This window comes from Planococcus citri, chromosome 4 (assembly GCF_950023065.1).
Source record: "Planococcus citri chromosome 4, ihPlaCitr1.1, whole genome shotgun sequence".
Taxonomy (NCBI): domain Eukaryota; kingdom Metazoa; phylum Arthropoda; class Insecta; order Hemiptera; family Pseudococcidae; genus Planococcus; species Planococcus citri.
The window spans coordinates 5,937,951-5,950,891 of NC_088680.1; the positions used below are offsets into that span (position 1 = coordinate 5,937,951).

Sequence of the window (12,941 nt, forward strand, 5' to 3'; positions counted from 1 at the left end):
CTCAAACAAACGTTTCCGGACGAAGATGAGTACAAGGAGAAGAGGGAAGCGGCGCGGGAGAGATATGAAACGCGTTCGAGAACGAAGCAGGTACCTACCAACGCTGAAAGCTCGAACTTACGAGATAAAAATGCACCGGATGGCCTTGATAATCCTCGTAACAAAAAAAAGCGAAAAAAGACCGTGAATTTCATCTACCTAGAGATGTTAGAATGGGATGAACGTGCATACTTTGTACAAGCTTTCAAAGCATACGATAAGAACAAGCTAAAACAGGCTGAAAAGTGCAACAGAGATAACGAATAAAGTATGCAGTTATCCAAAAGCTCAGTGGTGAAGATTACCGTTATCGTAAGTTTAAGTTATTATTAGTAGTTTAACAATAGAAAGTTGTATTTGGGAAAAACCTCGCTCGATGTAATCATAAGTTGTGCTTTCATAATAATTAGAATTAGGCAAAATTTTTCAAGTTTATACACAGAGGCGTAAGATTAGATAGTGTGTACTACATTAGGTTACAAGAGGGGCGTGATAACCGGTTCCCACCACTTTCAAGTTGATAAAAGCTCACAAACGTTCGAGTTTTCAAAATTTTCATCGTCATTACGTTAGAGAATGTGGCCGGTTGAAGTTCGACTCCGATTTTGGCTAGTGTTCGCCGAATACGTTCGCGAGGTGGCAAGACAAACGCGATTATTACGAGAATTTACTACAGTGGTTCCAGAAGGACGCTCATTTTCTGTACTCGATTTCCAGTCAGACTTCCGGCATCTTAATTGGAGTTTAATTCCAAATAGAGAAGTTCAAAACGACGCATCCAGATTCCAGTGGAGCACCGAATCCGACTCAAACCAAGATTTCTCTGAACCTGAATATTGGAACGAGGCTGAGAGCGAATTTAGCAGCGAGTGCGAGGCACGCAGGGATTTTTATCCGAGCTCCAGCGAGTCAGAGACGTGGCACTCCATAAACTGGGATTCAGACGACACATACATAACCGACTCGTGGTACGAGCCAAAAGAGAAGTGCCAAAAAGAGGGGACTAAAGCTGAAGAGGGAGATTGGCCTCCGACAGCCATTTTTTGGTATTAGATGGCCGAAATCTACAGAACGAGAATAAGATTTGATCAGAGAAGTTACAAATTCACGATTCAAGTAACACCTCGTCTCCGGCTCTTGAATTTGGCTCGAAGATACAACTCTAACGCCACTTGATAACCAGAATGGAAATTAACCACGCATTTGGTAAATATGGCGTGGGGTGCAAGTCGGTTATGTGCCCTGCATGTCACCCTTTAAAAGAGAAGGAAAGAGAGACCACCTACTACCTCCTCCACGTATGCACCCACATTGGAAAACTCAAATTTAAGAATTTAACCTCCATACCAACGATGCTAGATATCCACTCATCACCAAAGGAAGAACTGGAGGAAGGAGAGATACCTGATTTTGAGGAGGAAAAGATCAAAAGAGAAGGGCCAGCCCCGCTGAATTTAAAAATCAGCTCAGTGAAATCCCTGACACAGGAAACGAAGTCAGAGACGATGAAAAAGGGGCCAATCGTAGCTCCATGGCTCAAATTTAGTAGTTCGAGTTCAAAATCAATTGATACAGAGAGGTTTGAAATATTTCCTGATGCCAGTGTGCTGAAAGAAGAGACTCAAACAATCGAAACATACGAGCAAAGAGTAAGAGAGGTGATAAAATTCAAGTCAGAAAACACAATCATGATCAGAAAAACGTGTGTGGACTTGACATGGTCGTCAAGTGATGAAAAAAGGACAGAGACCAAAATTCAATGATGCTCGAAGAGAAAGACTGCAGTAAAGGCGAGACAGAGAATCAAGAAACAACTCAGTAAGGAGAATAAGGACGACAAGGCTCGAGAGGATACTGAAGTCATCATCGCGGGAATATTCGATCCTAGAAAAAATCCGAATGCCAGAAAAGTCAAGATAAATAGAAGATTCGATATAGATTACGTCCCTTGATATTGCGGTAATTGTTCCTAGAAATAGAAGTTTTATTTTTTTTAAGTTTTTGCCTCTGTGTAAGTTTTTGTTTTTGTTTATTTGGTTAAAATATAGCTTCATAAAGCATTGTATAATTTATGACTAATTTATTTCTGATTAGTTGACCTAGTTATAGAGATCGTTATTCTAAACATGTGTAAAATTTTTTTTTTCTCCAAGAGAGATTGAAAAATTCGCGTGAGTGTGTGTTGAGGAATTTGATCGAGAGAGACGCGAGAAAGCTTTCAGTCGCGAAAATATGAGAGAAGTCGCAACTTTCAAACTTGAAAAATTTATAACCGGCCAGCTGTCAGTGTACATAGACAAATGTTCCCAGCTGTCAGTGGAGATAGCCAAATGTTCCCAGCTGTGTGTGGGGATAGCAACGAGCGATTAGCTGTCCGTGACGATAACGCGGGACCAATGCAATACAACACGAGAGAAAACGAACGCGACACGATCTAAAGCTAACAAGATCACTTGGTACGCGAAAATAGAGATGAAAAAACGAGGTACTTACTTCAGCAGAGATGAGAAAAAGGATTCCAGTTCCAGCTCCAGGAAAAACTTCTAGTTTTCGTAATGTCAGATCGCTGATAAAAGAGATGTTGAAAAATTCCATTAATATGTACGAGAAAAATGAAAAACTAGTCGTAAATTCAACGTACCTGCAATCCTGGCAGTTTTCCAGACACTGCGGTATTGTTCCGGTATCTCTGTTCAGTTTGGATGCTGTAGGCTGAGAGTTCAGTCACCCCGGACGGAAGCTGTGACATAAGAAAAAGAAAAGCGACTCGCCGATTACAGGAAAATTCATCGCGCGAAATTCACCGCGCGAAACTCACAGCGCGAAATTCATCGCGCGAAACTCATTGCAGGGTAAAATTAATCGCGAGGGAAAATTCATTGCGGAGGAAAATTCACCTTTGTACTAAATTGATCGCGAGGGAAAATTCATCGTGGAGGAAAATTCACCGTTGTACTAAATTGATCGCGAGGGAAAATTCATTGCAGAGGAAAATTTACTGTTGCACTAAATTGACCGCGAGGGAAAATTCATTGCAGAGGAAAATTCACCACTGCACTAAATTGACCGTGAGGGAAAATTCATTGCGGAAGAAAATTTATTGTGGGGGAAAATTCATCGTAGTATAACGTATATCTTGGGCAACGAATGCAAAGTTCCACTTCCAACAACTTTAAGTGAGATTTCTTTTCCACCTGATTTAATTGAGACAGCTAAAGGTGATCGTTTTTTGCTGCATGACTCCGGTAAAGATGACTCAGAGAGACTGTTAATGTTTGGCACCCATCAAATTTCATGTTAACAAAGTTGTAGAGAATTAAATTTCCAATTGACATAATGTTGTTAGTTTTTTCTAGAATGCTTAGTTTTTGAGTTTTTCTCAAACAACTAAAATTTCATTATAATGTGCAAATTCATTTTTCTGAAAAGTAATCAATTTAAAATTTGTATGTGTATGTATAATATGAAAACTGAAGTACATCTATTTGTATGTTGAACTTGAAAAAGGAACTCCCATCTTACGAATCAAAAAAAAACTGGCATTGAATTGGACTAATTCGCGAATGGTAAATGAATGTAGCCGTAGCCCTCGAATAAATTTTGAAAATTTAGCCCAGCAGTGGCGAAATGGTTAAATTCAAATCCCCTGACAGTGAATTTTCCTCCGCGATGAGTTTTCTTCCGCAATGAATTTTCCCTCGCAATCAATTTAGTACAACGGTGAATTTTCCTCCGCAATGAATTTTCCCTTGCGATCAATTTAGTACAACTGTGAATTTTCCTCCGCGATGAATTTTCCCTCGCAATCAATTTAGTACAAAGGTGAATTTTCCTCCGCAATGAATTTTCCCTCGCGATTAATTTTACCCTGCAATGAGTTTCGCGCGATGAATTTCGCGCGGTGAGTTTCGCGCGGTGAATTTCGCGCAATGAATTTTCCTGTTACCCGACTCGCCTAGTGTTTCTAGATGTGACAGCGATTCGGCTGTAACAGAAATGATGAGAAGATTAACGTGAAGAAAAATAGAAACAACTCATCTGCATCTCAAAATGATGAAAGCCAACTCACTCAGTCAGGCAAGTGGATCCAATTTCCACGATGGCGGCATCGTTTCAAACTCCTTCGAAGCAAGAAAAATAAGAAAAACAGCTCCCTATGTGTTATTGTTGACAAGGTGGCGAATTCGCCGAATAAACGCAACATCGGTTCGAGGATCACCTAAAGAAAAGAAAAAAAACGAGTCACCTGGTGAACTTCCGTAGCGACAAGGTACACAAATGGTACTTGATCAAGGAGAAAAAGAAAACAAAAACTCACCAAGCTGAGATAGCTGCTGTGGCTGGTGAAGAATCGCTGTCCGTGCCTGTGGCTGAGAAAATATCGTGGAAATACCTGGAACGGAGATAAACAGAGCTTAGCAACATTCAACATACGAGAATTTTAGAAAATTTAGCAGAGAAGTTAGAAACTTACCTTGGTGTTGAGCTGAGTCAAAAACAGTCATCTCCGTTCGGTTCCAGTGAAATTATTTCGACGCCGATCAAATCCGGGAAAGTTGCTGCTGGAAAAGAAGAATATCATCATTAGGCTAACATCTACAAGTACGATATGGAACGCGTAATTAATTAAAGAAGTACCTGTTAATTACTCCAGGAGAAGAGTTCATTGATCTCGTGTTGGTAAACAAGCTGTTATCACTCCGGCGAGGCATTTTTTACAAGTTGCGACGCACCTCAACGTGTATCTTTGCGCATTTTAATTTGCGCTCATTTCTCTGCTTTTTATGTAAATATTTTGTGTTTGTGAATTTTGTAGCATTTTAGCGACTAAGTTGTAACCTATTTAAATATTATGACAAATTGTTGGCATCTAAGGTAATTTTAAGTCGCTAGTGCCATGAAAAAGCAGCAGAGATGTTTTAAAAAAATTGCAAATTCGACTTATTGGAAGTCATGGATGGATGCCGAAGAACCTAGCTATTCAACATCTTGGAAGCTGCGGGTTCATAGAAGCGGGGCAGAGGGGCCCTACCGTCCGTTGTCCGATTGGCCAAGTTTTGGCTTCAATGATCCAGCATCTCCGATGTCCACGCTGTTCAATGGAAGCGGGGCATATGTACCGGTAGGGGATGCGCCCGCAGCTTCCACCTAGAGGGAAGTTGTGTTCCTGTCGGAGTGGCAGCACTGCTTACGAGTAGTGCACTCTATCGAAGTAGTTCGAGATGCGCCACTCCGAGCTTCGAGCTTTGAAAGCTCGTTAGGTATATTTTCACTGGTGCTAGCGTAAGGTAGCAAGTTCAGAGCTTCCGCTTGTAGTCGATACTACAAGTGTATTTTATTCAATAATGTGTAGTGTGTTTTATTATAAGTCTTCGCGTGTGTTATACCAGAGAAGTGAATAAAACATTACGAACATTTAGCGGTCTTATGATCATTTATGAGGTGTCTCAACATCACTGCAATTTGATATCTTTCGCAAGGATATCGGGCAAGTTTAGGCTCCCTGGGCTTATTATATGCACGCTGGTCTTGACGACGTCTCCCTCAAAGTAAAGACGTCCCAAACCACCACAATTCTTTTATTAGAATGTATGCTCGAGTTTTGTCACTTTTTTGATTACTTTTTCGTGATTTTTCGATTACTGAAGCTTTTTTTTTGGAAAAAAATTGAGTACGATTTCAATTATCTTATTCGATAATGCTCTTGCCAAAAACCGATATTTAGTTCAGTCTGATTGAAATTTATGTTTTATGAATATTTCAAACCATTCTGTTTCTTATGATTCAACAAAGTAGGTACGTATTATTGTGTTTTAATTTTTGGGGGATTCTGCCTACATACGAAGAAAATTATGCATTTAAAAAATAATTTTAAACAGTACAAAAAACATATGACAGTAAACAGTACTAATCCAAGTACATCCAAGAGAAGGTACTGATATAATGGCATATCAGCGGCTGCTGTTCTCAAATGCGGAGCTCCTCGATGCTTTAATACGTATTCTGTCCAATACAACGCTTCATCTAGAGCAGACATGGGTCTATCTTTGAAAATATTCGACCACCGAATGATATTCTCTTGGTATCTGGAAATTATACCCAATGATTAGTGAACAGGGAAAACATTTTGAGAAAAAATATCGAACGAAGGTGATTGCAGTACTTGGTGTTTGTCGTGATTTCTTTAATGGCATCGATGAGAGTATCTTTATTCATTTCAAAATAGTCAACTTCGATACCCACTTCACGTTCGACTAATATTTTGGCATTTTGGAATTGATCGAATGCGAAGGGAATTGCAATGACTGGAGTTGCAGTGTGAATAGCTTCCAGTGTTCCTTGCAAACCACAATGGCTAATAAATGAGATTACATTCTTGTGCTCTGAAATTAGTTCAATTGTCGAGCAGGTAAAAGAGACATGGGAATTTTTGTACCTTGTGTAGTTGGCTAGGTAATTTGAAATTCTCACCTAATACATCTCGTTGAGGAAACCATTTACCTAATTTGACATTTGGAGGAACATCAGTCAAGTTCAAATCGTTTACTCTCCATAGCACTCTTTGAGGTATGCCTGAAAAGGCAGCTTTGATTGCTCGCAGTTTTTCTGGTGATATACTGCTTGCTCTAATCGTGGTTCCAAAAGAAAAGAAAATTACTCCATGAGCAGCCCCTTCGATGAATTCTTCTACATCCTAATTGGCAAAAAAAAAAAATTTCCAATGAGTTCATCATAATATCCTCAATCATGTTTCTTACCTTAGGCAATTTTTCTGGTTCTTTGATATGAATTCCGGCTATATCAATAGCATTGGGAGATTTTGGTCTTGAAATTAAACTAGCATGATTATTATAAAATACCAAAGCTGTTCTTCTGTGAAGCTCTTCATCTGACGGCAATTCCATATTGAAATGTTTACGGGCATATGTGCCCATATCTTTATTGTGTACGAAATTATGATACCAGTATGTCACCGCATACTCAAAAACATTCACAAAACGTTGCCAAAAATTCATTTTTGTTGTAAACGCTGTATAGCTCATTGGCGTGGTAGATGGAACGAATGGATTCCCAGCGAAATAGTCAGCTCCCATTTGAATGCTCAAAGGCTGCACAATTATCAAAGGGACGTTTAATTTATGAGCTAATAGATGAATACACTGAAGGTGGTAAACCTCAGCCATGATTAAATCAATTTTATTATCTTTATCTGTAAAATGTATCAATTGTTTTATGTATTCTACATCGGGAACCTTATTGCAATGTGACAAGTCCATAGCAACTGAATTTTCCATAACTTTTCGAGCTCCTACGAAATTAGCACTATCTTCAATTGTAACAGTGTCTACCCAATTCCGATGTTCCTCCGTCTCTGAGATGAGAATTTCCGTATAATTCGGTACATTGTCGTTTGATTTGAAAGCACTAATTACAGTGACTTGGTGACCTCTAGATGCTAAGCCTTTGACAATTGGTTGGTTTATCGAATGGTGGCTTCTACTTAGTACTGGAAAAATACCCAGTATTTTGGCGGATTCTGCTACCGGATTATTATAAAAAAAGAGTATCAAGAAAAAGATCGCTGTATTATATAGGTACATTTTTTCGGCGAGTTCAAGATGTGATGTTTTTTCTGCGTCTTCGTTACTTTGAATTCCCAAATATTTGTTTGAGTGTTACCTGCACAGTGCACAGTGCACATCAGATAATTCTACGTGTATAGCCTATAATTGTAATAAATATCTATTCGTCCAATGTGCGTATACATGATTTTTTAATAATACTTACAATTATTGCGATGAAATGCTAAATATTCACACTAGTAATAAGTTTAACAAAAACTTGAACTTCGCAAGCTATCGCAGATTGGCTGTATTTTCAATACTGAGCTAGTGCTGATCCCGACTGCTTATCTATACCAAATGACTTACCTGTTCGTGAAAATTAATTCGATAGCTTTATAAAGTAAACACGTGAAATCCTTACAATATGGTTATGTTATTAAGTTAACAATACCTATGTGAAGACATCGAATAAAAATTATGCTTGTTATCTTGACAGAAGCACAATTTTAAAGTATGCCAAACCCACTTTAAGAAGCTGATTCGAATCCGCTGTTGATTTCCAAATTTTCATGATAATTTTATTACGAGTATTTTATTAATTAAAAATGCATCTCAATCATAACACGTTGGTTGCTCGCAGTTGTATTAAATTAATAAGTATGCAAATATTGGAATGTATCTCAAAAATAGAAGAGATTTTTCTTGAGCGGCTCAAAGAGAGAGCATTTCCGAAAAAATCAAACAAATGGTTTTAAAGTTTGATTGAAAAAAGAAACTGAAAAAAAATGAAAAAAAAGACTTTTTTAATTTTGAGCAAGAAAAATAGTAATGTTTTTCAATTTCAAGGGAAGAAGCGAGATTTTTCTTGCAATTTTGGAAAAATAGTCACAACTTCCAGACAAGTTTGGTAAGAAAACCAAACGCGGGAGAATGCAATTTAAGAGGAATATGTTTTCAAATGTTTTGGGTTGGTCATTTATTGAAGTCAGAATTTTTCACCTCAAAATTAATTCTCCAATTTTCAAAAAAAAATCCAAAGAAGATCAGAAATTTGAGTTGATAGTTTCTGAAAAAATAAATAAATAAAAAAAATAAAAATAGAAATCAGGAATTTTTGCAAAGGCGAAAAAACAAGACTTTTGTGCAATCAAAATTTTGGCAAAAAAATAGGCTTTTAAGTAGCTAAACATTTTTTCAGACGTTTCAATTATAGGGAGTGGGGATGCAAGACTCCAATGCTCGATTGAAAAAAACAAAAAACAAAAAACAAAAAAACCAGAACGTGTAAGGAAGTTGGGGGGGGGCAGGACTCTCTGGTGATTTCGATTTTTTAAAAATGAGAGGCTTCATGGAAAAGTGGCCTTAGTCATTTTTTTTCACTGATTTTTACACCTTCAAATACAATAGTGAATTTAAAATTTTTCCTAGGAGCAAACATTTTCCACTTCGTTTTTTTTTCATGGAAGAACACTTCAATATCATTGAATACGGTGGAATTGATAAAAAAAATTAATAATTTTCAATTATATTATTCAGAATTGTAAAATTCAAAAAAAATTGACTAAAGCCCCTTTTCCATGGAACCCCTCAAATGTAAAAAGTACCAGAGCGAAAGCAATACTTATAGTGAGAAATTTTCCAATATGAAAGGGGAAGGGATTAAGAAATTTTTCCATCACTAAAAAAGAAGAGAATAAATTATTAATTTCAGTTTGAATGCGGGAAAAATGAGAAAAAGCAGAACCCTTTTTTTGATTTTTGGCGATGGCGAAAACCTAAGATGAAAGATATCCGCGACACGTCGACAAAATGCAGGACAAAAGTAGGAAAAACAGAATGAGTAGGACTATTCAGCATCCTAAAGGGTCTAAAAAACATCCAATGTGCAGTTTTGAAGAAGGAGGCTGCGGAAATTCTTGAAAGCTTGAAAAAATCTCTTTGCATTACACGGAGTTTATGGCGGACAAGGGAACCTCTTGAGTTGTCCGCCTCCGATTTGAACGGGACCGCGATTTTTGGAAAGAGCATGTTCTAAAACCCCCAAATCCAAATTTTCAGCTGCCCAAGTTCATTTTTCTATTTTTGGCGAATTTTTGAAAATCCAAAATTGACTAATTTGGTGATTTATGCTTTTTTTTTAAAAAAGTACGTATTGATCAGTGAAAATGTTCGAAATAAGTCCTAAAACTAATATTAACCCCCCAAATCCAAATTTCGCCATTTCCAACCATTCTGGAGCCTCCAGTGCGATTTTTCAATTTCTCCAGAAGGCCTGAATATGCAGTTGGGCAGCTAAAAATCGAGTTGTGTGTTATACTCGATCTGTTTAACGAGTTTATCCACATTTGAGTCGATTCTGGAGCGGACACCTCAAGAGTGGTTTTTTGACCAGCTTTTTTCATAATAAGAAATCCAAAAAAATTAAAATTTTACCGCTTTATTGTCAAAGCCAAAATTACAAAAAATACTGATTTTTCGTAAAAATTGTTGTGTGTAAATCTTGTTTTGTCAAAATTTCGGAAAAAGCCTAATTTTGGGTAAATTTGCTTCAAAATCCAACTTTTTTCCAAAATTTCAAAAAGACTCGATTTTTTTGTCATAATTCTCCGAAAAATATTTTTTTGGTAACCAAAATTGTAATTAAAAAAAACTAATTTTTCATCAAAATTGCAGGGAAGACTCGTTTTACGTTGATTCGAAATTCTTATCAACATTTTGAAATTTGGTTTTTGGGGACAATTAATTCAATAAGGTAATGGTCATTTTGAAAAATATTAATTCGAAAAAACGGATTCCAGAATTCAGTAGGAAAGTCAGGAAAATAACGTTCGAGAAAAATGTATTCGGAGTGATGATCCAATGAGGGGGGAGGGCAATAAAAGTAGAAATTTCCGAAATTGGCCCTTCTGAGGCGTTTATGGCTGCATGCTTTTCTCCTCGGATCCGCCATGATTACAACTTTTGAATGCTAAGGGAGCATTTTTCAAGGAAAAGATAAATAAAATCTGAAAAATATTCAAAAGCTTAGTAACTTTTTGAAGAGGCAAACTGAGCAGTAAAAAATGAAGTGTCCAACAAACAGTGAGATTTTGTGCAGGCAGTTTCTTCTCAAGTCTTTAAATTAGATGAAGGGGGGAGGAAAGAGTCAAAATGGTAATCTCGATTAAGATGATGAAGTAAATTAGCCCGAGTGAGCAGCATAGGATTGGATATGATAAGAAAATAGAAAGGAAAAAACAACAAATTCTTCGAAAGAGCCTATCTCTGAATGCCAGCAATTTCCAAATCAACAAAAACATTTTCAAACGATTACTGCTCAACGACTCCGACTTCTCAAATATAAAGCTACATAATAGCGTTTAGGATATAAATCCGAGATGACAACACGACAACTATCTTGTATTTGGTGAGCACCAGAATCAAGTGCCAATAAAACTAGTTTGCTGAACTCGAAAAAATGTGGTGAAGAGCACACGACGCGGTGCATTTTTTATCCGAAAACTAGATTCGATCTTGGTCTCTGCTGCGGTGCACAACTTACACATACACACAGTACTCAAATAAAAACCAACACGCAGCGCCGAGGAAATTTATAACCTAATTTATTAACCGTTGATGTTTTCTAATTTTAATCAAACGCAGGTATTTGTATATTCAACCAGTCCGCATCGTTCCAATATTTATGTAAATTCGATCCATTAACAGCGAGTGAGTGAGGGAGAGAGAGACAGAGACAGCAAAGGTGAGAGTTGTATACGTACAATTCACCCAGGACGCCTTCAAAACACCATTGCATGTAGGAAAAAAAATCAACATAAATGCTCCTGTATTCATTCGACGTAGCAATTACACGCACACAACACAAGGTACTACATTGTATGTAGTTCTCATTCCATTCACCCCCTTGGTTAAAGCTGCCGCATAATCGCCTCCACCTCCTCCTCTTCCGCTTCCTTCTGTTGTGCCAGCCACTTGAATGTTTTAATTTTAAACGCTTCGGCGAACCTCAAGTACCTACGTAACTTTATTACTGTTGATGCAGTACCATTCTTCGAAGCCAGTGTACGGTGTGTTCTGTGTACTGTACGAGTACGAGTACCTACTCGTGTATCTCTCAGCTTATTTGCTCTGCTCGGTCGCGATGACTACCCAACAACACGTCGAAAAGGGTCACAGAGTAAACAGCATCCGATCAGTGTTCTCAACTCAGCATATTTGTTCGCGTCAATAAAACCACGCTACGAGGATATTCTCAATTCTGCTTACGATTAGTACGAGTATAGCTGATGAACTCGACGAGGCGAGAGTTGCATTTTGTGTAGTCGTTTTGTAAACCTTATGAAATGGAAATAACTCTTACCAAAGGGGATGGCATAATACGTTTAAATGGCTACGAGTGTCGAATTCATTCTGCGAAAAAATAATTGCTCACGGGACGTTGCTGATGCTCGATGATGGAAAAACAAAAGTGTTTGAGGGAGAGGTCTTCTATAAACTTCGTTGTTGCTTTGAGCCCCCATGTACCCGATGTTGAGTTACAGTTGCAGCTTGCTGCGATGCTTTTGAGAGCTGGATTATTTCAATTATTTTTAAATGGTAAATAAATGCTACAATGTAGCAAACAGTAGTTAGATCAGTCGCCTTTCGTATTTCTAATCTATTTTCAGAGCTAATTTTCGAAACCGATGAAAAAGTTTTCGATACAAATGACATCTTTTGAATATCATGACCCATGTGTGGACTTGGACGTCTTTTTCGATAATCAGAAAACATCAAAAATCATGACCTAATTTTGGACACAGAATTCTTCAGAAATGCTCAAAAAACATCCTCGTCAAAATATTTTAATTTATCACAAAATTTTAACCCTGTTGATGATACCTAGAATCTTCAAAATAGATATAGTCCGGTATATGACAATAGGAGTAATTGCACCGCCCCCCGCCGCCGATCCTCCGGGACAACTTTTTTCCTAAAGAGGACATCCTAAGGAACATTTTAAAGCAAACTTGCCCAAAAAAAAATTGGCCTTACTTACAAAATGGCGGCCATTTTGATTGACTGGTCAGCCGAAATCGCAGATTTTGCGTTTTAACATAGGACTTGCACGAACTTTTTCAAAATTTACAAAGATAGATCGAAAGATCATGCAAAAATTCATCACCTGTCAAAATTTCAAGTGCTAAAGTGCGTTTTTCGATTTTTGGTGAATTTTTGAAAATTGAATTTAGGCCGAAAATGAGGGAAAAAATCAAAATTTTACCAAATTGACCAAGAAAGCTGAAATTTGGGATATACCCTATTTTCGACATGCCAAATCAATTGAAAATGGTTTCA

At 37.5% G+C, this 12,941-nt stretch overlaps 1 protein-coding gene across 1 annotated transcript; it reads right to left on the reverse strand.

Moving 5' to 3' along the window:
- Positions 1 to 5,836: 5,836 nt before the first annotated feature.
- LOC135845629 (UDP-glucosyltransferase 2-like) lies at positions 5,837 to 7,963 on the reverse strand. The gene is made up of 5 exons (XM_065364326.1): positions 7,828 to 7,963; positions 6,798 to 7,719; positions 6,511 to 6,733; positions 6,203 to 6,422; positions 5,837 to 6,125 (listed from the first exon to the last, which is right to left on the reverse strand). Exons 2-5 carry the CDS (start codon positions 7,638 to 7,640, stop codon positions 5,843 to 5,845), a joined length of 1,569 nt encoding a protein of 522 aa, XP_065220398.1. The 5' UTR covers positions 7,641 to 7,719; positions 7,828 to 7,963; the 3' UTR covers positions 5,837 to 5,842.
- Between the last annotated feature and the right edge of the window lie 4,978 nt (positions 7,964 to 12,941).

Coding starts and splice junctions, on each gene's coding strand:
- LOC135845629 (XM_065364326.1), bottom strand. CDS start 7,640: ATGTACCTATATAATACAGCGATCTTTTTCTTGATACTCTTTTTTTAT. Junction 6,423..6,510: donor TCCTCAACGAGATGTATTAG/GTGAGAATTTCA, acceptor AACTAATTTCAG/AGCACAAGAATGTAATCTCA. Junction 6,126..6,202: donor GAAATCACGACAAACACCAA/GTACTGCAATCA, acceptor TATAATTTCCAG/ATACCAAGAGAATATCATTC.